General features: G+C 46.5%; 1 protein-coding gene across 1 annotated transcript in view; it reads left to right on the forward strand.

The window, feature by feature from the left end:
* The window catches only part of PRKCE (protein kinase C epsilon), a 541930-nt gene extending 519213 nt beyond the window's left edge, over positions 1-22717 (forward strand). The window contains exon 15 of the mRNA XM_061432250.1: positions 19439-22717. Coding sequence (XP_061288234.1) covers positions 19439-19585 — 147 coding nt within the window. The 3' untranslated portion in view covers positions 19586-22717. The remainder of the gene's footprint in view (positions 1-19438) is intronic.
* Positions 22718-24084: the final 1367 nt, after the last annotated feature.

Raw genomic sequence — 24084 nt, forward strand, 5'->3', positions numbered from 1 at the left:
GTCCCCACAGACATATGAGGACAGCCCACTGGCCTATGTCCATGCCAGAGTGACAACCCTAGCCTCCAAGAAGCTGCAGAGTTCCTCCAAGAGCCAGGATGCTGGCCAGGGCGGAGGGCATGGAAAAAGTCCAGGATCCTGTTTTTGGTAGTTGGCCCAGGTGGTGGCATGGTGCAGTGGACAGGGCACTGGCTGTCACCCCAGAGGGACTTGGGCGGGAATAAAATTGCTCTCATAGGATAGCCATATGAACCTAGGAATTCACCTCTAGCCTTCTTGAACCCTGACCTCCTTATCTGTATAATGGGCTTGAGAATACCCACTCACAGAATTACTACAGGATTAGCTTACAAACCTCAGATGCTTTGCGTACTACAGATTCTCGATAAATTTTAGTTCCTGTCTCTCTCCATTCACTACCCCCAGCCCAGCCTGTTATAGCCTTTCTTCCTCTTATCCCAAGATTCCAAGAATCAAGAGTTCAGGATTGCAAGAGGTAGTGTGATATTAATATTTGAAGGCTGAGATGTGGAATCAGATACAACCAGGTTCCGATTGGGGCTGTCAGATCTTGAGAAAGTCATCTCATTTCTCTGAACTTCTGCTGATCCGTGAAACAGGGATGATAAAATCTGCCATACTGGATTGCTGTCAGGAGGGAAAAACCTGGTGATGTGAAGTGGTTAGGACAGTCCTTGATATGCAGGGGGTGCTGGGGCTGGTGCTGATGCTGATGGTGGTGGAGACAGTGGGGCGTCTAAGCTGAGGGAGGCAATTCTGGACCAGATTTCTGATCTACACTGGTGGCGGAGCCAGGCATTCAGATGAAGGTTAACACCTTGTGTGCAGGGGCGCAGCCATCCATCGCAAGCAGAAAGGCATCTAAAGACTGGCAGAGAACACAGTTTAGACTCTGCCGGAGAGCCTCCTGAGGCTTAATGCTGGCGTAGCCACTGGTCTGAGCTGGGGGAGTTCTTAGAAGGAGGAGCCACCCTGGACACCAGTATTCAAGCCCTTTGCCCCTTGGAATATCCCAAGGTTCCCCACCTTTTATTCAGTGGATTTGCCCATGACCTCTACTGTTCCTGCCGTCAGCCAGCCTTTACTGTGCCTTTGCTGAGCACGGCTGTATAACTTTCAGTGTCCCAGCCCTGAAATGGTAGCAGTCACAGCTTCCCAAGTATTTCTAAGCTAAACAGCCTCACTGGGTGTCTTTGACTCTGCACAGTAAATTTCTCTCAGAGAATTCTGATTGCAGGATCATCCCTGTGTCCAGGGACTGGAGGGCCCATGTATGTATCACTCTGGTCCTTCCAGCCCCCCACCCCAGGGGAAGGCATTTCCATAAGCTCTAAAGTTTTTATTTATGACTTGATAGCTGTTATATGGGGATTCATCTTCGTAGATTCACCAAATTAGTGCACATTGAATTTAGTCTCCTTCCACCCCATGAGCACTTAAGATAACACATACGCATCTCATCTGGGAGCATGGGACCTAGTAGGCTGTTCCTGACTGAAGTGGGGAAGGGCAGGAGCGTCAGGGAAGGTTCTCGAGAGTTGCTGGATCTTGGCAGAGAAAGCCAGGAAGGGTTAGGAAGAGAGAGCTACCTAGGAGAAGGCATGACAGGGAAAAGAGAAGGGCAGGATTCAGAGTGGCTCTTCTAGCCAGTGTTTCGTGGGTGTGTGCTTTGTGTCCTGTGGGATGCCCTGGGTGCGGGGAATGTAAACATAGAAGAAAAGAACCCCCTAGGAACATGGAACACTTTCATGTCACCGTGTGACGTAAGGAGCCGAGATGGCAGGAGGAGATACTGAACACGGAATCCCTGAGGGCTACAAAAAGTGAAAACAGTGAAAGAGAAGTCGCTCAGTCATGTCCGACTCTTTGAGACCCCATGGACTGCAGCCTACCACGCTCCTCCGTCCATGGGATTTTCCAGGCAAGAGTACTGGAGTGGGTTGCCATTGCCTTCTTCAGAGGATCTTCCCAATCCAGGGATCGAACCTGGGTCTCCTGCATTGTAGGCAGATGCTTTACCATTTGAGCCACCACAACAGGATAAAATCCAGGATTTAATTTTGGGATCAGAGTCTTGAGGTTTAGAAGACAGCCTCCTCCCCGATCAGGCCTGTGTGGGTCACAGGAGCCACTTCCCACCCACCATCTTGTAGATGGTCCCATCTGGGGTGGCACGTAGGTGGATGAACAGTACCCACCTGCCCATCTCTGCAGACAAGGCTTCAGGTCGTCCTGCAGCCAGGGGTGGAGGCACAGTGGTCAAAGCCTGGGTAACATGCGTCTAAGTAACAGCAGAACATTAAGCTTTTCTCATGGATGGGCTCTGTCTTCCAGCCCTCAAGCTGGCATTTGCTAAAACATTATCCTAGAGTTCTGGGGCCTAGCAAACACACATTGGGTTTGTAAAGGTTTCTTAAGTTTGCACATCAGCCTCAGTCTCTTTAAAGTGAGAAGGCCTGGATCACCGACCTGCATCTTTCCAAGCCTGAGTGTTATTTGGGCTCCTCCTTTCTGGGACCTACTCCACCCCTAAAGAAGTTTCCCTGGAGCACAGAGCTTGGGTGTCAGTGGAGTATTTCAGGTGGGTGAGCCCAGCTAGGCATGGAGGAGGGGCCAAAATAATGGGGACAGTGAGATATGATCATTGCCTGAAGCAAGGAGATGGACAGATAAGCCTGGAGTGGGGATTGTCAGCTGAGGTGACCTGGAAAATAAACCAGATCTTGACTGGGCACTTCAGCCACTCCTTCCTCCTCCCCATAAGTAGCTGGCACCTCACTATTGCTGGAAACAACAGGATTGGTGGTCCTCCTAGAGAGACATTACAGATTCAGGCTACAGGTACCCAGGTGCCTGGGACGTGGGTATTCCACCAGATGACTCAAAATACCATCACCCCCAAAGCAGGGGATTCCAGAACTTAGCCCCCGCTGTGTATCACAGGCAGTGAGCTAAACAGAAGTCACTGGACAGGGCTGGGTCCAGGTCCCCACTGTGAGAGTCTGTGAAACCCTGCACAAGACACTGAGTCTCTCTGCTCCTTCCCTTAAAGTGAGGGACTTGCGTGGTCCCTACAATTTTTCCCAGCTCCAGCTACTCCATGTAAACATGCTCTATGCAGGCAGGGATGTGTGTGGTTTTTAAATTTTATTATAACCGCATTTACAGAGCCTAAAAGTCACCTGTTTAAAGTATCCATTTTGATGTGTTTTAACAAATGGATGCACCCATGTAACCACTTGTACATGAATGTATGAACATCTCTGTGTCCGAGCAGTTCCCAGATGCCTTCGCTACCAGCAGCCCTCAATCTGCTTTCTGTCTCTGGAGGAGACTTCTCTTTGTCCTTGAGTCTCACGTACATGGAGTCATGTTGTATGTACTCTCTTATGTCTGGCTTCTTTCACCCAGCATCAAGTGTGTGAGATTCATATGTTTAACTTTTCATTATGGAAAATTCCAAGCATGCACAAAAGTAGCAAGAAAAGTAGAATCCCCGTGTGCCCATCACCCTACAGCGACGATTAGCAAGCTCTGGGTCAGGTGTTAGGGGAGGAATGTGCTTCCGTTTCTTTCACAGCTGTGTTCTTAGCAAAAACTCCTGGCACAGAGTAGGGATTCAGTATGCCTGTGTGGGATGAATGAATGAAGCTCTAGAAGTGTTTTTTCCAGAGAATGTTTCTCTCCCAGTTCCATCTCTAAATTCTTGTCTCACTTTTTATGGCCTAAGATCTGTTCCAGTGTGCACCTAGGAATTTGGGGTGATAAGATCCTGCATTAGGAAACCTGAAATTTTTGAATGGTAAGAGAAGGTGGGTGACCTCATCTTGACTTGAGAGGCATCTATTAGAGTGTTTACAGTTGCCATTTTAAAGCCAGTAGGCAGAGCCCTAATACCTTCTCTTCCCCTTGGGCCAAGAGAACTTGATCTCCATCCAGGACATCTTCATAAATATGGGGAGAAAAGATGGGTCATTGGAAGATCAGGGTTTTTGCCAGGACCTACTGGAAAGTTTCTTCGTGTACCAAAAAGCATCCCTAGAGTAGCTAAACTCAACAGCTGTCAATGATGACACTGCTTTGAAAAGTAAATGATGAATGAAAAAGGGCTCCACAGTTAGAGGCAGAGCAGGGCTGGCTTTGCCACTGTGTCTGCCCACTTGCAGTGGGAGCAGCCACGGGTCCTGCTGCTGCACGCCCTGCCGCATGGGGCCAGCTCACTGCAGAGCCTGGCCCGGGGGCTCAGGCTCAGGGCAGGCCATGGCAGGTAGCATGCTGTCTCCTCCTCAGACTTTTTATTCCTGGGTATCGACCTTGTATTTCCTACATGTTTTCAGTTCCAGACACCCTGCTGGGTGCCCCTTTACGCGACTTCTGGATCTTCCCCTCAGTGGGTTGTAAAATCAATTTAGAAGGTTAAGGCAGAAAACATTTTTAATGAAGACTAGGATCGGGTTGACTAGGGTAGGGTACCGTAGAAAAGAACTAAATAGCAAGACTAGAACACAGACTGAATCACGCAGAGTGAAGGTAAAGTGTACAAGCTGCGTCTTTACTTGGGGGTGGTGGAGTGAGGTGATGTTCACTAGGTTACACAGAAAATGTATTTCTATTCTTGGTCATAATGAAGAATTTCAAAGGACTGTGCTCCTCTTCACCCTTCATGTTGAAGAAATGACCCCAAAGGGTCTAGTGGGGATGGCAGCCTCATGCACTATGAGAGACTCAGAGCGGAAGGCAATTTTTGCTTATTGGTTGGTTGGTTGGTTGGTTTTTAATGCAGCAACAACACTATTGGTGAGAGCCAGTGACTGCCCACCGGGCTGGGCTCAGAGCCTCAGCCTCTTGCACAGGTGACCACAGTGGTGCCTCTCAGTGGGAGGCAGGACAACACACTCCAGGCACACAGCCTGGAGTCAGAACAGGCTAAACCTAATCCTGGCTCCCCCACCTTGCACACCTTGGGCAAGCTGTGTGCTGGTCTCCAGTGGCCGTTGCGGCAGCACTGTCTCCCCGTAGGGTAGGTGTGAGGTCAAACAAATCAGACAGGTAAGCTTTGTAATACAGCCTAGAGAAGGCTCTGTTGCTGTGCTTTATTATGTTGTCCACATGGAGGGACTCGGCCATGCCAAGCTCTGTGCTGGTGCTGGAAATGCATGACAGACACCCAAGCCAAATATCCAGCCTGTGGAGGAGACAGTTAACAAATAAGTCATTTCTTAGCCCTGGTTACAAAGAGGGCTGGGAAAGAGGGGCACAGGGGAGGTGTCAGGTATGTGAGGGGGACCAGCCTGGGTTGGACACAATTCCTTAGGAAGGGACATTTCTTTCCCACATTAGCAGCTCATAGATCCTTCCTGTTAGCAGCAGAATGGAGGCCTCCTGGGCTCAGGGATGATTTCAAGCCCCTTTGCAGTATTTGAGAGGGAAACAGACACTCCTGTCCTCTCATGTCTGGTCTTGGAGAGGGGCAGGCTCCCCAGTGTGAGAAGAGCTCTCCCTCTGGGCCATCACCTGGGCACTCAGCAGGGTCCACTGCTTGTGAGCCGGGTACCACTAGTGACGGATGGTGTAGGTGTCCCACCATGCCCCGAGACCCTGCCTGCCTCGCCAGGGAGCCAAGATTCTTGGGGCACTTGGAGACACCTCTAGGCCACTGAAAACTCCAATCTGAATCTCGTCAAGGGCCAGTGAGCTCTGTACAGACAATGCAGACATGAGCAGTGTATAACCACATGAGCCAAAATGAATCCTGGCTGAAATGTATGCTCTGTATTTTCACTACCAACTTTTAAAGGCAAATAGTCACAGCCAACAGTGTGCCCACATGTGGACCTGGGCAAACCTGTGAGGTTGGAAGGCTGTGAGGGTTTCAGGAGGCAGGTGTCAGCACCGCTCCCAGAATTGCCCAGGAATGTCTCCTTCCCTAAAAGAAATAGAGAAATACTGTGACTGTGGTTCCACCTGGTCTTGCAACAGCCTTGGATACATAGTCTGTGTCGGGACTTTTCCCAGCTGTTTTCATAGGGAGCCTTCACGTGGAGCTCCAAGAGACCAAAGGCAACACCCTATGTTGGAGCCTCCGTGGTACAAGGGCCTAGAGCAAGTGGAGACATTTCCAGTCCTGAAACTGCTTCTCAGGGTTTTCTTCTCTCTGTGGTTCCTCAGAGAGTTATTCCACAGAGAATTTCAGGCCTTGTATGAGGGGAAGCTTTTCAATCTGTGGTTCTTAACTTAGCAGTGAAGTCAGCACCCCTTCCAGAACCTGCTACAATGAACTCCTCCAGGAAAACCCAAATATGCCCATCTACACAACATGCATTACTGTATTTTAGGAGGTTCATGGAAGCCCTGAGGTCCCTTCTCTAGCACAGCAGTCAGCAAACTCTGGCCCACTGGCCAGATCCAACCACTGACTCTTTCTGCACAACCCTCAGACTATGAATGGGCTTTACATTTTTCTTCAGCGGTTGAGGAAGAATGCTGGGTGACACTTGGCCATTATAAGAAGTTCAAATGTCTGTGTCCATAAATAAAGTGTTCCTGGGACGCAGCCACGCCTGGTCACTACTGACACCTCGTCTAGGGCCACTTCTGAGACACACAGCAGAGGCGGGTGGGTGTGACAGAGGCCCCACGGCCCACACAGCCTAAAATAGTCACTAACTGGCCCCTCACAGAAAATGTGCCACTCATGCCCTGGGAGCGGGAACCCAGGTCAAGAAGTCTTGCTTGAAATACCTTACTTTAAATGATTGAGCCATAGAATTTATAGGTAGAAGCAGCTTTGAAAGTCACCTCAACAAACTCCCCACTTGATCAAGGACCACGTTTCCTGCTTCTGTGGGAGCAAGGGGTACAGGGAGTTGTGTCTTGGGGGCCCCTTTCAAGCTTCTGTAGGTTTCCAAACTGGCCCCTGACTTCCAAATAATCTTCAAGTAGTTGTCCCATAATTTTGTTTTAAAAGCACCGTAGCAAGTGTTCCAAGTTTGGTAACAACTTCTTTATAACGGGGATAACTGCCCTTCCCTGTAAAGGAGAGCACAGAGGACTGAATCTATTGTTGTTCAGTTGCCAAGTCATGTCCACGCTTTGTGACCTCGTGGACTGCAGCACGCGAGGCTTCCCTCTCCTTCACTATCTCCCGGAGTTTGCTCAAATTCGTGTCCATTGTGTTAGTGATGCTATCTACCCCTCTCATCCTCTGCCACCTTCTTCTCCTTTTTAACTTCAGTCTTTCCTTGCATCAGGGTCTTTTCCAATGAGTCAACTCTTCACATAAGATGGCCAAAGTATTCGAACTTCAGCATTAGTCTATAGACTGAGTCTATACACCCCTATAAACCCCCAGTTTATAGACAAATTGTAGTTGGCTAAACTCCTTTGATCACTGAGGTATTAGCTAGGTGTGAGGGAGGAAGTTAGTGGTAGCTGATAGGAGTTTCCCATGCAACTCTTCAAATAGAATTTGTAAAAAATGTGGATTTATTTTTTTATAGTCTGGCAAACAATAATGAGAGGGGGAAATGGTTGAATTCCATCGTGCAGTGGGTTTGATAGAATTCAACTGTAGTTGGTTGTTCAGAGTGCCTGATGGTCTGAGAGACTTCGTCCATTAAAAAAATAATAATACATTTATATATTTAAAATCGATACTCAGCAAGGACCTACTGTGTAACACAGGGAACTCTGCTCAATGTTAGGTGGCAGCCTGGATGGGAGAGGAGTTTGGGGGGAGGTTGGATACATGTATAAGTATGGCTGAGTTGCTCTGCTGCTCACCTGAAACTATCACAACATTATTACTCGACTATACTCCAATATAAAATAAAAAATTTAAATAAATAAAAAAGTAAAAAATGCATTTAAATAATTTAAATTCACTCAGGAGTGAAGCCACTTTCCCTCAGACAAAGTTTAGATGAGGCTGTGGACCAGATTATGGGGGTGGAGGCATTTGACCTGGCACTTGGGTGGCTCCTCATTTCTGTGTGCCAGCCACAGAGGTCAGCATGCTGCCATGACTGTCTCCAGTGGACCAGAGAATGGCCAGGGACCAAGTGGCTTCCCACTTTTAAATGCCATGAAGCTAATCATTTGTGCTTAAAAAGCAAATGGGTCTTGATCTTCTCTTCCCCTAAAAGGTGGAAACAACTTTACTAAATAGAGGTCACAAACTGGAGGACTGTTCAACCCATTCAGCCAGGCTACTCTATTTTTTAATCGACTTAGTTGGCAAAAATTAGGAAATCCAGCATTAAAATGTATCTGGGTCATTTGTTGGGAATTCAGAACCTGGAAAAGGAGGGTCTATGTTCTTGAAGGCAGCGTCAGCGGGTGAGGCATGCACTGCACACCTTCCCCTGTCTCTACAGCTCCCTGTGGACACACACACCCCTGCTCATTACAGAGAACAGGATAGATGATGTCACAGCCAGCAGTGCTGGAAGTAAAATTCATCTTCTTTCTTCCTTTTTGTTTTTCTTATCTCACTTTATTCCAGAAAGTTTAAAGATAGCCCACCAGGATGTATAAAAGCACATACTGTAAATGGAAATGCAGTGAAAATGAGGAAAAACCAACAAGGGTCGGAAGGCAATAAAAGATTCAGGAAGGTCCCTTTGGGTGGGCCACACTTCCGGCTCTTAGCTTTTGAGAGTAGACTGGTGAGTTCTAGTGTTTGGATTATGTAGGAAATGAACGCACGCTGGTTGCCCTAGTAAAACGATGATTATTCTATGACGTGAGATCAAGGATCATCCAAAAAATGATGCTGTTTGTTCTCATCATACTGTTGGATCAATATTGACAAAGAAGCATTACTAATAATTTATATTTACTCTCTGCTGGGTACCGTTCTCATCACTTAAAAGCATTATTTCACTTATCCTTATAACAAGTATATGAGGACTACTAATATCCCCATTTTACAGATGAGGAAATGGAGGCACAAGGGAGACTGCATGATTTACCCAAGACCATAAAGTTTAACATGCATGCTAACTCACTAGGTTATTCTGCCTCTCAGAGGGCAATATCTAAAGAGACTAGTGTGGCTTGCCGGTAGACTCTTATGTGTCCCGATTTTATAAAGAGCAATCAATATAAACTAAGTGAGGAATGGCATGGAATTGAGAAGGAATGCTAGTATATTGTGTGACCTTGAGGGGAAGCTGAATCAGAACAGTTAGGCCCCTAAATAGGCTTTCCGACAACAAAGTAGTCTTTTGAAACTAAGAAAAAGAAGAAAGAAAGATCCACTGATCTTTATACAGAGGGGCTTGGCCAGGATGCACATCAGAATCATTCACAGAGCTTAAAAAAAGAAAAACAAAAAAACCAGGTCTGGGCCCCACCCCTGGACATTCCAGTTCACGAGATAGGAGTTGAAACCCAGGTGTCCATAGAGATGCCTGTTTGTTTCTGATGCACCGGCAGGGTGGAGAAAACAAGGACAAATAACAAGGCTGTTATTTTGCTTCTAATTTTTCCCAAAGAGAAATATCTTCATTGCACAAAGATTAGGGCAGAAACCACTGTTAGGTGAACTGAAACCCATGTGAAGTAGATTAATGGATTATATCTAATGAAGTCAGATGGGAGCTATAACTCACCCAGGCCAGATCCTAGAGCAGTTACACTGAATCTCTGGGATGGGGGTAGCATCACTTTCATTTAAAGTTCCCTGGTGGTTCTGTTATGCAGCTAAGGTTAAAAGCCATCTCAGAGGCCCAGGTGAGTTACCTCTCAGGTTGGCAAAGAATTAACCATGCCCACTGTTTGGTGGTTGGGATTTGACAGAATAGAGCAGTGGTACCAAATGATGGGAGATGGGCAAACAGGCTCCCAGTATTCAAAAAGAGAGAAAATGACGTTTGGGATACTCTGAGATGGATGTGATTAAAGCAGATTTCTAGAAGGTTTTATGAGAAGATGGTTTGTGGACACTTAGGGGAAAATGATAATTGCTGGGAGCCAGTTAACTTCATTTCCAGACTAATAGATCAGAGAAATGCTGCAGGCATTGTCTATCTTTATTCCAGCAAAACAGTTGAAACTCTCTGATATCATCTTCCTGAACCAGATGGAAAAAGTGACCATGGCTGGTTGATTAACAATGAATTTAACAACCATACCTGCAAAGTGTGTTGGTGAGACTGGTTCTGTCAGCTTTATGAGAGGGCTGCTGGTAGAGGGCAGGTCACAGGGTTCTGAGCCTGAACTTACCTTATGCAATATTTTTATATGCATCTTGATAGAGAGAGGGGAGGCATGGCAGTCAGATTTTAGGTTGACAAAAAGCTGAAGGAGGGGGCTTCCTTGGCAGTCCAGTGGTTAAGACTTCACCTTCTAGGTGAAGGGGGTAGGGGTTCGATCCCTGGTGGAGGAGCTAAGATCCCATAGGCCTTGCAGCCAAAAAAAACAAAATATGGAACAGAAACAATATTGCAGCAAATTCAGTAAAGACTTTAAAAATGGTCCCGGTCAAAACAACTTAAAACAAAGCTGAAGGATATGGCAGATGAGTTAGATGACAGAATTAAAATGACATTCATATAATACTTTCTAAAGGAAACTCTAGTTTACATGAGGTTTACTTTTATGCTGTCATGCAATCAGCAAGCTCGGTAGATTTATTATCCCCAGTTCAGTTCAGTTCAGTCGCTCAGTCGTGTCCGACTATTTGCGATCCCATGAATCGCAGCACGCCAGACCTCCCTGTCCATCAACAACTCCCGGAGTTCACTCAGACTCACGTCCATCGAGTCAGTGATGGCATCCAGCCATCTCATCCTCTGTCATCCCCTTCTCCTCCTGCCCTCAATCCATCCCAGCATCAGAGTCTTTTCCAATGAGTCAACTCTTCGCATGAGGTGGCCAAAGTACTGGAGTTTCAGCTTTAGCATCATTCCTTCCAAAGAACACCCAGGACTGATCTTCAGAATGGACTAGGTTGGATCTCCTTGCAGTCCAAGGGACTCTCAAGAGTTTTCTCCAACACCACAGTTCAAAAGCATCAATTCTTCGGGGCTCAGCTTTCTTTACAGTCCGACTCTCACATCCATACATGACTACTGGAAAAACCATAGCCTTGACTAGACGGACCTTTGTTGGCAAAGTAATGTCTCTGCTTTTCAATATGCTATCTAGCTTGGTCATAACCTTCCTTCCATGAAGTAAGTGTCTTTAAATTTCATGGCTGCAGTCACCATCTGCAGTGATTTTGGAGCCCAAAAAATAAAGTCTGACACTGTTTCCACTGTTTCCCCATCTATTTGCCATGAAGTGATGCGACCAGGTGCCATAATCTTCATTTTCTGAATGTTGAGTTTTAAGCCAACTTTTTCACTCTCCTCTTTCACTTTCATCAAGAGGCTCTTTAGTTCCTTTTCACTTTCTGCCACAAGGGTGGTGTCATCTGAATATCTGAGGTTATTGATATTTCTCCCCGCAATCTTGATTCCAGCGTGTGCTTCTTCCAGCCCAGCGTTTCTCATGATGTACTCTGCATATAAGTTAAATAAACAGGGTGATAATATACAGCCTTGACGTACTCCTTTTCCTATTTGGAACCAGTCTGTTGTTCCATGTCCAGTTACAACTGTTGCTTCCTGACCTGCATATAGGTTTCTCAAGCGGCAGGTCAGGTGGTCTGGTATTCCCATCTCTTTCAGAATTTTCCACAGTTTATTGTGATCCACACAGTCAAAGGCTTTGGCATAGTCAATAAAGCAGAAATAGATGTTTTTCTGGAACTCTCTTGCTTTTTCGATGATCCAGCACTTTCTTGGTAAAGAAACTGAGATCCAGAAAAGTGAATCACAGAATCGTTATTTGTGGTAATCTTAAGAGGAAATCAAGGTTAAATATCAAGGGTGACATTCAGATGTGAAAAATCTATTTCAGAAGATTGGGGTTTGTGTTAGTTTCCAGGGGCTACCGTGAAGTACCACACACTGGTGGCTTACAGCAACAGAAATGTTATCGTTCTGGGTGAGAAGTCTTTGATCTAGGCGCCTGCAGATCAGGTTTCCCCCTGAAACCTGCAGGGGAAGGAAGACTTCCTTGCCTCTGTCAGCTTCTGGTGGCGCCAGATGTCCCTTGGCTTGTGGCCACATCCCTCCACTCTTCACATGCGTTCTCCCAGTGTCTCTTCATCAGGTCCTCCCGCTGTACATGTCTGAGCTCTGTGTCCAAATTTCCCCTTCTTATAAGGACACCAGTCATGCTGAATTAGGCCCCACCCTGATGACCTCATCTCAATTGGATTACATTTTCAAAGACTTTATTTCCAAATAAGGCTGAGGTGCTGGTGCTTAGAATTTCAACATAGCTTTTGAGGGAGACACAGTTCAAGTCATTCAAGGTTAGACTGGATTGGTAAAGCTGTCAGAGCATCACTGTGTTATCACAGTTACTCCATAAGTGATAAATCACTGACACTATCTTAGACAGTGGTTTGAGGGTTTCCACCAAGTAGAAACTGGCTGCCCTTAGCATTGCTCAGAACACAGAGACAAGGATCAAGCCATCAGTTCTGGCCACCACACTCTAAGAAGGAAATGGATTAAAGGATGGTAGAGCACCTCCCTGGCAAGATAGGTGCTGTGAAAGGTTCCACTGGCAGCCCTCTGTGTGTCTTACTCTGTTTTCTATAAGGGAAATCGGGAAAGGGATAGAAGAATATGTTGAGAGAAATTTCTAGGCAAATGATAGTTAACTTGAATTTGTGTCCCAACTCTATTTTTGTCAGGCAAGACACTATGCAGTTTTACATTCCTATTTCATCTAACTTCACAGGTGAACATGTGTATAAAGATATGCATATATACTCTGAAAATATATGGGCTTAATTAATACTGACTCAATGGACATGGGTTTGGGTGGACTCTGGGAGTTGGTAATGGACAGGGCGGCCTGGCGTGCTGCAGTTCATGGGGTCGCAAAGAGTCGGACACAACTGAGCGACTGAACTGAACTGAACTAAATACATATACATATGTATATCTAAAGATCTAGTTAATTGATATTGAGCAAGCATTCTAATTATTTATATGTTTCCTTTTTCTTTGAGGATATTTAAAAGAAGAAAATAGAGCTTAGATAAGCATATTGACATTTCAAAGAAAATAGAGCTTAGATAAGCATACTGGGACACTGCAAAGCTAGGAGGCATTTTGAGGTTGACTTTTATGGTGAGTAAAAGGATTTTGAGCAAATGAATATGAAGGGATTGCTGTGTGACCTGCTTTGCAGCAGGTACCTTGAGGGATATGAAAGGAAAATGTGACACACATAAAAATATTAGGAGGAGGGGGAAAAAATGCATGTTCCAGAAAGTGTTGCAGGGACTGGGAAAGGAGGGTGAGCTGGAGGGAGGCTGGAGGCTGGGAGACTCAAGAGGGAGCTGGAACCTGAAAGCTGGGTTCTTGGACACCACATTGAGACGACGCGGCTCCCCAGGAATAGTCTGTCTCCCAGGCTCTTGTCACACTCATGGGCCAGGCCCCTGGCTTGTGGTCACTCTATTGCCCATGTGCCCTTGCTGTCATGCCAGGCAGGGATGAAGAGGTGGTCTGGGACCCGCACGGTGCCTATAGCCCCATGCCCCGGCCTGTAAGACCAGGGAGTTTTCTCAGCACTTTAGAACAGAGTCATCTGTTATCTCCTCGTAATCAGATGAAGACAGAAGCAGAAATCACTGGCTTCTCTGAAAGCTTGTGTTTATGATTTCAGTTCAGTGAGGGCTCTGAAAGAACTGCGCCAGCCAGACAGGAAGCAAGCATGCAGGCAGCCTGCCCCTGTCCGCACAGCTGGCTGAGCCTCCGGCCCTCCACAGCCTCAGGGTGATTTAACAGACAGGTCACCAGCTTTGCCTCTCAGATGCGATTTCTCAGAAGACTCTAGAGTGACCTATAACTCTGTCTCCATAAGCACTGCCTCACTCCCCCACTGCAGATGCGAGAAGTGTGCTCTCCCCCAGGTCAGCCCTAGACCTCTCAGATCTAAGACCTGACTTCTGAAGGAAGCCAAAGGGAAGAGGAGTGTTGTTTTCCCCTGACACCAATAGCGGGGGTTAGGGACATACCCACAAAATCCCCAAACTTCTCTTAGCCTATCTGTCTCGATGGGATTTGCCCAAACCCTGGTTCATTCCATTTCTGTCTCATACCAGCAACTGAAGAACTTTAGTGGCCCAGGCTGGCTGCTGATGGCAGAAGACACCCTACTAACCAGGCCTATACCGGCCGCTTTCTCAGGGCCCTGTGGAGCTGCCATGGGCAAGGGCACCCTGCTCGGGGCTCTTTGTGAGTCAGTCCTCAGCCTTCTCTAAACAAAAACACCCACTGGCACAAGAGTGCCTCAGGTCCAGATCACTTCAGTGGCTTTAGATAAAGTGGTAGCAAGAGACACGCACTCAATGTTTCTTCTCGGTTATTTATTGAGCACTCACTATGTGCCAGGCAGTGCACCAGCCTGGGGATGGAACATTGAGTTCAACCTGATCCCTGCCCCCAGGAGCTCACAGGTTAATCACAAAAGGAGGTGGACACCCAGGGTGGCAAGTGCTGTGATAAAAGTTAGAGGAGATGACAGGACCCCAAGAAGAGACCTGGAGAGACAGAAGTTTTCCTGAAGGCAGGATATCTAAGCCAAGATGGAAAAGGTGAGCAGAAGTCAGCTAGGTGACGAGGACACGGGGCAGAAGTTAAAGAGGGGAGAGGGTGCTCCAGGCAGAGGACTGGCTGATCAAAGGCTCGGTTGCAGGAAGAAGCCAGTGCATCCAAAAAACTTCACAGTTCCCTAGGGCCTAGGAGATAAAACTGGATAAGTGAGCAGGGACCAGATCCCAGAGGGCCTTAGAAGTGATTAAGAAACTGGTGCTTTTTCCGAGAGCAGTAGGGCACCGTTGGAAGAATCTCAGTGGCTAGAGGAAGACCAGGATGTCCAGGCAGGCCCTGGCTCAGCACTAGTTCAGAATTTGAAAGCACACAGAGAAGTGTGAGCTCAGGCCCTGCACTCCAAAGCTCATGATGCCCATGGGCTGCGCTGGAGATCCAGCCACGCTGAGCGTGAGGCATGCCCAAGGCAGCCCTGCACTCCAAAGCTCATGGCACCCATGGGCTGCGCTGGAGATCCAGCCACGCTGAGCGTGAAGCATGCCCAAGGCAGCCCTGCACTCCAAAGCTCATGGAGCCCATGGGCTACGCTGGAGATCCAGCCACGCTGAGCGTGAGCCATGCCCAAGGCACGTGGTGCTAAGACTAAGAGGGTAGGAGCTCACATTTATTGGGTACCCACTGTGTGTCAGGATTTGCACTGAGGCGCCGCACATCTGGCATCTAATTCAGTCCTCAAGGCTATTGTAGGGCTCCTGGGACCACCCCCATCTTACAGATGAAAGACCCAGGCTCAAAGAGGTTTCCTTCACAATGTCATCAAACCAGGAAAGGGACGGTACCAAGATGGGAGGTCAGCCAGTGCTTTCTCCTCCTCCATGTGGTGTCCCCTCCATGTGGTCCAGAGGGTGTGGGAAGGGCTTCATGGAGGAGACAGGGTGTGAAGAGTTAGAGGACTGTTCCCTGTCCCAGTGTCGCCTCTCAGGCTGTGTGGTGGGGGCTGAGTCAGGTGTGTAGACATGAAGGGAGGCAAATGGGATGACTGAAGATCCAGGTAAACAGGGACTTTGTCCGTCAGAACCCTGGAGATGAGTCCTGTACCTGCTCTTTAAGGGAAACAGCAGCTTTCCAATGAGTGAAACCAGTGAGTAAAGGATATAGTTCCCAGTCCTCTAAATGTGAGGATGTGAGGCTGCCTACATGCTATTAACATGGGATGGGTTTCCTCAGAAATACTTGCTCTGGAAAACCTCCCAAGCCTCTAAGGTTAATTAATTGTCAGAAACTGTAAGTTATATGAATGGAAATGAATAACTGACAAGGATCTAAGATGTCTCCAAGGGAAATAAGGCCTGGACCAGGTAGCATAAGGGGTGCATGAGCCAAGTAGGTTCTTCCATAGAGTTCTTGAAGAATGGCATACTCGCGCGCATGCCACCAATGATTCTGGTTCCCCTGGAAAGCCCAGAGCTGAGCTTGATTGCTCCCCAAGCCAGCTCACCATGCACCTGGAAAAAGATGTCCCTAGCTGTGTTGACTGAGCCTGGTTCCCTGGTAGGCAGTCAGCAAGTTGGGACATTCAGACATCCTATGAAACGTAGCTCCATCACTATACTCAGTTGACCTCAGAAAATGAAACCAGTTTCCATGACTAGTGGACTCAAATGATTGAAAGGTGAAGCACAAGAAATTAAACAGGGGAGTCAATGCCAAAGCCTTTACAAATGTCCCGAGGTTCCCTATACACCAGCCCCCTTCCTCCATTAGTGACCAGTGCAGAGGAGGCTGGAAGGAGGGGATCCTGCCCCTGAAAGGTCCTGGATATAGCCCACCATCAGTGGTGCTCAAACTGAGTTTCCCTTCTGCCCTATTCTCTGCCAGTCCTCCTCACCAGCTCCCTCTCCTCCTGCCCCCACTGGGATGATACTTGGTGCTTCCCATGCTGCCATCGCCTTCTTCCCCATCCTGCTCCTCCCCCAGCACCATGGGCCACATGCTGTTACCCCTCTTCAATCAAAGTAAACCCCTCGCTCCTGTGATAGAGACCTTTGGGAGAGGAGTCTTCACACCCTCTCCCCAGGCAGCTGCCCTCCTGTGCCCCACATGCATCACTGTGGAGATGGGCTTTGTGGTTCCCCTGTGAAGTCTCTCTCCATGCAGGGCCCCCTTTTCCTTTAGCTCTGTACACACTGGAGATGGAGAACATGTCATCCTCTTTTGCCTGGAGCCAGCCCTCCTGTAGGAATGGCTGAGCCACCCCTCAGTTTTCTCATCTCAGGGGCGGCACACACCCGCTTCTGCTGCAAGTACTGTTTCCGTCCCTGTGGTTTTCCTCTGTCCCCTTTCTGTCCCCCCCTCCAAGGCCTCTGAGCCCTACTGAGCTCTGATGGCTCAAGGCCGGAGAGAAGGTGCCAAGCAGGATGGATGGGGGCACAGTATGGGAAAGATTAGCTCATCTCTTCTCCGTGGTGTCTGTCTGATTCTGACCTCAATCTGGGACAGTTTGAAAACAGACTCCCCTGCCAAGTTCACCTCACCATGTACCACTCTCTCCCTGATCCACAGCCCTCTCCCACCATGCTGGCTTACTAGCAAGCCTTTCTGGCTTTACTTCAGCCTAGAAGCTTGACCTAAAGGTCTCCTGGTTGCATTTGAGCCTGCCCATGTTTTCCCATGTCTCCAGTGTCCAGCTCTCCAAATATTCTGCACCATGAGAAGCATCATGCTGAGAGCTGGACTTGAGTCTGGCCTCACTCTGAACTCAGTTGGGTGACTCTGGGCAAGTGATGAAACCTCTGTGAGCCACAGTTTCCACATCTGTAAAATCAGGATAATAACACCTGCCTGTTCCAAAGATCAAAAGCAAATGAACATGAAGATGCTCTGTAAGGTGGCACTTTCCAAACCACATTCTGCAGAACTTCGCTCCCAGGACAGATATTGAGAAACTATTTAGGGAAAGAAAAAAAAAAAAAAAGGACTTCCTTGGCAGTCCACAGTTAAGACTTCACCTTCCAATACAGGGGGTATGGGTTCGACCCCTGGTCTGGGAGCCAGGATCCACATGCCTTATGGCCAAAAACCCAAAACATAAAACAGAAACAATACAGTAACAAATTCAATAAAGACTTCAAGAATGGTCCACATCAAAAAAAGAATCTAAGAGAATCTTTAAATAAAATGGTCCACATATATATATATATGTATATGTGTGTGTGTGTGTGTATATATATAAAAATATATAGTCTGAGGAAGTTTGAGGAAGACTGGCCTTAATCAAATCAGCCAGGTCTTCTTGACTGCAGGGTGTCCCACATCCTTTCATTTGCTGACATGCATGATGACTCTCCCAGAGCAGAGTACAAAATATAGCTTTGTCTCAAGACTACTTTTTTACACAGACTATCACTAAATTTTTAGGTAACTGATTTCCATAGAACATAGCATATGTTAATATTTATTCTACAAATAATAATAGTCACCACAAGAGTTATTCCATCATCCAGGGCACGAATCCTGGATAATGCCAATTAATCAATGTCTGAAAAAATATTGCCGGAGCTCCTTCAGTCATCTCAGTATTGTGCTGTGGATGGCAGGGGAGAGGGAACTTGGTGCTGAGGGTCTCTCAGTCAGACTCCACCCTTATTTCCCGCCATCCCCACGCTGCACTCTGTCACAAACAGCTTGACCAACCCATTGTCCTGTATACACATCTTTCGTGTTCCCAATCTCCTGCCTTTTTCCCATCTTTCTCTCTGCCAAGGTACCTTCTTCCCATCTCTACCAACATGATGGTAATTCATTCTTCAAGTCTCAGCCAGGTCCCACTATTCTGTGAAAGTTTTTCTCACCATTGCAGTGTGTGCTAGAAAGGAATACTGACCCCAACCCAGCAGGGAGCCCCCAAAGGCAGAGAATTATTCTTACTTCCTGATTTTCTCCAAAACCCAGAGTTTGTTTGATCACTGCCCTCCACCCCTTCACAGACCATAAGCGCAATTTTGGCAACTTGAGCTTCCAACTAGGTATGGGTCCTTCTGACCTAGAGAGTCAGTGGTGGGCTTGCTGATGTATTCATTCATTCAGTAGGTGCTTAGTTTAGGGGACTGCTAGGAACCCAAGGTTGAGTCAGACAAGGATTCTGCCTTTAAGGAGCTCATGGACAGGACAGAAGCATTAACAATTCACTGCAAGTCAGTGTCTTGAGTGTAATAATAGAAATAATGTGGGAGCACAAAATAGGATTCAGGATGATAGCAGATGAGGATCAAGGCAGGCTTCCCAGAAGATGGTCCCAACCCCTACTCCACGCATCCCCCTACATATAGAGATGCCATCTAGAGGAGACATGGTAAGGTGATGGGGGTGGTGATGGTTACCTTTATGGAAGAAGGACCACTGGAGAGCTCACAGAAGGGCAATTCAAGTTCATTCCCTGGATCACAGAAAGGGAGGACTCAGTGGAGCCAGAGGGTTAGGGCAGATGCTAAAAGGGAAAACGCCCGAACATGCACACACACACAGTCTATGGGAATCCCACTTCCTTGCTTTTCCATCATACCTCTCACCCCTTCTTCCTTCTCACTTGACCTCATTCTTCCTTTCCAAGTCCTCCGTCACCTCTCGGTCCTGGGGCCATTCATCGTTACCTCATTGAAACAGCTCAATGTCTGCTCTCAGTAGCTAGAGGTCTGCTTTGGCAAGAGGCTGGTCAGCTCGATGCCCACTCCCTGTGGGGGGCCTTGGGGAGGCAGGTCAGCCTAGAATCAGCGCTTTCTCTTATCTCCCCACAGAAAACCAAAAGAGACGTCAATAATTTTGACCAAGACTTTACCCGGGAAGAGCCAGTACTCACACTCGTGGACGAAGCGATTGTGAAGCAGATCAACCAGGAGGAATTCAAAGGCTTCTCCTACTTTGGTGAAGACCTGATGCCCTGAGCAGCCGCTCCCAGTGAAGTTCGGTGATGCTGCAAGCAGGGGCGCCGGGAAGATTCCTATTTTCCCATCAGATGGTCTTGAACTACTTCTCCCCAGAGCCCAGTCCCTTGTCCACCCTCTATTTATTGCATTCCCTCACCCCGGGGCCAGCTCCTCCCCACTTCCACCTGATGACCAGAAGGCACTCTTGATTCTCGTCTCACCAGTACTGCAGAATTGTGCAGGTTCAGCAGTTCACTGGACCCACTGCTGAGTTTGGTCTGTTGGCAAGCCTGGCTTTGCTCCTCGGGGGCTTCTGGTAAGGAAGGAACTTCAAGTCTTTTACTGCAAAGAAAAGAAGGAAGAAAAAAAGCAAGCAAGACTCTGGCTCTGTTTTTGAACATAGAGTCCTGACAATTCTTGCTTCTCCTCACTCCAGTCCCCCACCCACCACCTGCCACCCTCTGCCATTCTATCCAGAAGAGAAGAGACTGGTGCTTCTTCAGCCCAAGGGTGAGCGCCCTCTAGGCGTGCCCAGGAAGGAGTGAGGTTGGAAGACACCCTGATCGGCTCCCTGTGTTGGTTTGCTCTGGAATGGCTCGTCGTCATTTGCTTTGGTTTTAGATTTGGGGCATGCCAAAGTTGTATAAGCATGTATCTTGTGGAAGAAATCGCTCTCCATAGAAAAAGAAATTTGATTTGAACTCTATTAACATTTCAAAAATAGATTATCAAATTTGCTTTCTAATTGGCCAAAAGAAATAAATTCCATTGTTAATACAGGTAGATATTAAAGGGCTAATATACAATGAGAAAATCATCATCCACGGTGTATGCTCTTAATGCTTTCGTGGCACCTGGGGGCTCGGAATTGAGAGAAAAGGAAACTAGTAGAGCTCTTTGTTGTTCAAGTTCTGCCTGAACTCCATGGCTACCCCACAGAGTGGTCAAGACCCTGGGTTCTAGCAAAACTCAGCTCCCAGATTCTCTCTCCAGTTTCATCCTGAATCCCCAGCATCAACTGTATTTATTTTCTGCAGCAGTGTGTGATTTTTGCGCACTTCTACCAAATGATAGTACTACTGTGTTGTGGTTTTTAAACATTAAACATGTAAAGTTAAATATAAAATATCTGCTTTTGGAACAAGCAGCATGAGGCTAAACATGGGTTATGTAGAGGGTATCAGGAGATTGAAGAGCGACTTATTGGAACACTGACAGGGTGGCAAGATGTTCTGAGTGCTGTTTCTGTGTGACATGCAAGGGCAACTCATGTGGACACTATTTAATGGATGTGATGTTACCTCCTGTAGAGATGCTACCAGTGTTACGTTCTTTGATTTCCAAGGATTCTCTGTGGCTTTGTGTGTTATGTTTCCCGGAGGTCGTTGGATTATCTATTTCACTGAACTGACTTAGCAGGGAATGGAATCTATTCCAACGATTGCACGTGGATTTCCCAGCTGCCCCTGAATATATATACTTGTGAGTGGCAAAGTGGCACTAATGAAGCTTTTTGCCTTTTGTACATTTGAGATTTTTTGTATATAGTGTTTGCTGCAAGGCCTGTGGAATTAATTCATTGAATTTAGAGGTATCAACTGCTGCATGTTCAGGCATATTATAAACTTTAGTCTATGAAAGAATAATTATAATAATGTCCAGGTGCAATACTCTGTAAGCGTATTGGTTCAAGTTACCGAGAGATAAGGTGTGTTTCCTTCTTTCTTTTTCTGGGAGGCGGGGGGCGGGAGGAGGGATGGTCTTCATATTGTTTATTTCATTTTGGTTTATTTTAAAAGATGTAAACATGTATTAAGCTATATTAAATCTCACATATAGTTCTCCTGTGCTCTATTATGTCCTGATAGAGATGGGGAAGAGAAAGGAATGTTCTGGATGGTTGTTTCAAAGTTTGGACGGTGACTAGCTCAAGCCCATACAGAGCTGGTGTCCATATTTGCATCTGGCTAGTCGTGGCCTTGGTTACTAGTGATGACATTCACTTCTCTTTTGTTTTGATTTTTGAAAAAACTCAGGTGTAATTATTATCTGTTCTTGTTATAATTTCAAATATTATGCTATATCAACTTGTGTGTTCAGCATACCAGTGAAGAGATGAAGAACAGTAGATTAATTTAATTTATCTTCGGTAACTTGCCATAGTAAGGGGAGACTGTCTTCCGGAGTTGAGGACAAGCACAGAAACATCTTCATGGTGGCGTCATCTCATTTTTTAGGAAAACATGACAATACTGCCCATCTTACTCACGAGTCACTATGCTCTCTGTTTTCTTCTCTGCTTCCTTTACCCTGATGATTGAACGACCAAGCAAGCTCTTAAACTGTCATGCCGAACGGCCTTGTCCAAAATGTTCCCATGTCAGCAGGGGTTGGGCCCTTCCTACAGGACAACTGGCATTTTGGTTGGAAGACAAATAATAATACATTCTACCCAACAGCTCCAAGCAGTCACTCAAGCAGGTTGCCTGGCTCAGAGATGCCCCCTTCCAGGCCCCAGAGCTGGGCTGACTGGGATGCCTCCTGCTTGAAAGCTGGTCAAGTTCTCACACAGGCAGATTCAAATCCTATGTAGTCTATAGAATAGAGCTTGTATGTTCCTTGAATATTCATTGTTTCATTTCGGTTTTCACAAGAGTTTGGAAGCAGACACACTATTACATTTCTGCGAATTCTTTCTAATCTTTCCAACTAGCTTGCTCACTCTTTTTTATTTTTTTTGAGACAAAAAAGGAGGGGAGTGTAAAAAAAATGCCAAAAAAATATATGAAGGATAGCTGTTCTCCTGTATTCTCATTATGGACTTTGTGAAGTGGAAACAATTTTTTTTCCTCCAAAGGTGAAAAAAATGCATTCTTACATTAAAAAAAAAGAAGGCTAAAAATTACCTCTTTTTAAATTATGTGCAAAGTAATTCTGGCTAAATATAAGATGTATTCAACTTTAGGGATTTTTTTTTGTATTGTGATACTTTATTTGTACATTTTTTTCCTTTTGGGATGTAATTTTAATCTCTTGCCATTCATTAGTGTTATTTCATTGTAAACATTATTGTGCCAAATGTACTGTATTCAAAAGGATGTGAATGTGTATTGTTTCAGAACCTAATAAATACAATGACGTTAAATCTTATTTCCAGGTCCTATTGAGCATTTTATCTCCTGGGCTCCATTTTATCTCCTTGGTGAGTGGCAAGGTGGCACTAATGAAGTTTATTGCCTTTTGGACATTAGTGATTCCAAATTCCCAAACCTAGACAAGGTTTCAACTTTTCTCTTATCCTTTGAAGATGCACAAATGTGCAAATGATCATATATGCATCCTGCCCTTGCCCACCCCTGTCTGGCCTCTGCATTCAGGGACTGCCAACCAGAAGTGTGGAGGGGGCCTGAGCACACTGGATGCGCCAGCCCTGGGCTGCCTGGGCATGAAGCTGCCTTGGAGTGCTGAGAGATGGCCAAGCAGCACCGAAAGCACTTCATTCTCAGCTTTCTAGAGAAGAAAAGACTAGATCTTCTTGCAACCCATTCAGGCCTCTTCAAGACTCAGTTTTGAGGACCAGCTGCTCAGAACTTCAGACCTTAGGAATCCAAGAAGCTCCCACGAGGCTGGAAACCTCCCATGACTTAGGTATATTATCCTGAAGGTACTCACCTCTCAGTCCCTTCCCCCTCCCCCACCAGCAACTTCATCTGCCTACCTGAAGATGTAAGCATGGACCTCCAGACCCACTCCAAGAAGAAGGTTATTCAGTTCAGTTCAGTCTCTCAGTCGTGTCCAAATCTTTGCAACCCCATGGACTGCAGCATGCCAGGCCTCCCTGTCCATCGCCAACTCTCAGAGTTTGCTCAAACTCATGTCCATTGAGTCAGTGATGCCATCCAACCATCTCATCCTCTGTCATCCCCTTCTCCTCCTGCCTTCACTCTTTCCCAGAATTTCGGGTCTTTTCTGATGAGTCAGTTCTTCACATCAGGTGGCCAAAGTTTTGGAGTTCCAGCTTCAGCATCAGTCCTTCCAATGAATATTCAGGACTGATTTCCTTTAGGATGGACTGGTTGGATCTCCTTGCAGTCCAAGGGACTCTCAAAAGTCTTCTCCAACACCACAGTTCAAAGGCATCAATTCTTTGGTGCTCAGCTTTCTTTATAGTCCAACTCTCACATCCATACATGACTACTGGAAAAACCATAGCTTTAACTAGACGGACCTTCATTGGCAAAGTAATGTCTCTGCTTTTTAATATGCTGTCTAGGTTGGTCATAACTTTTCTTGGAAGGAGCAAGTGAAGCAAGGAGAAGGTTGTATTTATCACCATTTTCCTCTCTGATTCAGACAGCTGTTTCTAGGTAAATGACCATCCTAGGAGAAACAAGCTTCCCACCAGCATGTCTGAGTTTAAATAAAAAGAAAATCAAATTAAAAGATCTTGTTCTTAGAAGGTCAGAAGACATCTCCAAGCATTTTACTGAATGAAATATGACCAGTCTACACATCCC

The sequence above is a fragment of the Bos javanicus genome, chromosome 11, assembly GCF_032452875.1.
Source record: "Bos javanicus breed banteng chromosome 11, ARS-OSU_banteng_1.0, whole genome shotgun sequence".
NCBI lineage: Eukaryota > Metazoa > Chordata > Mammalia > Artiodactyla > Bovidae > Bos > Bos javanicus.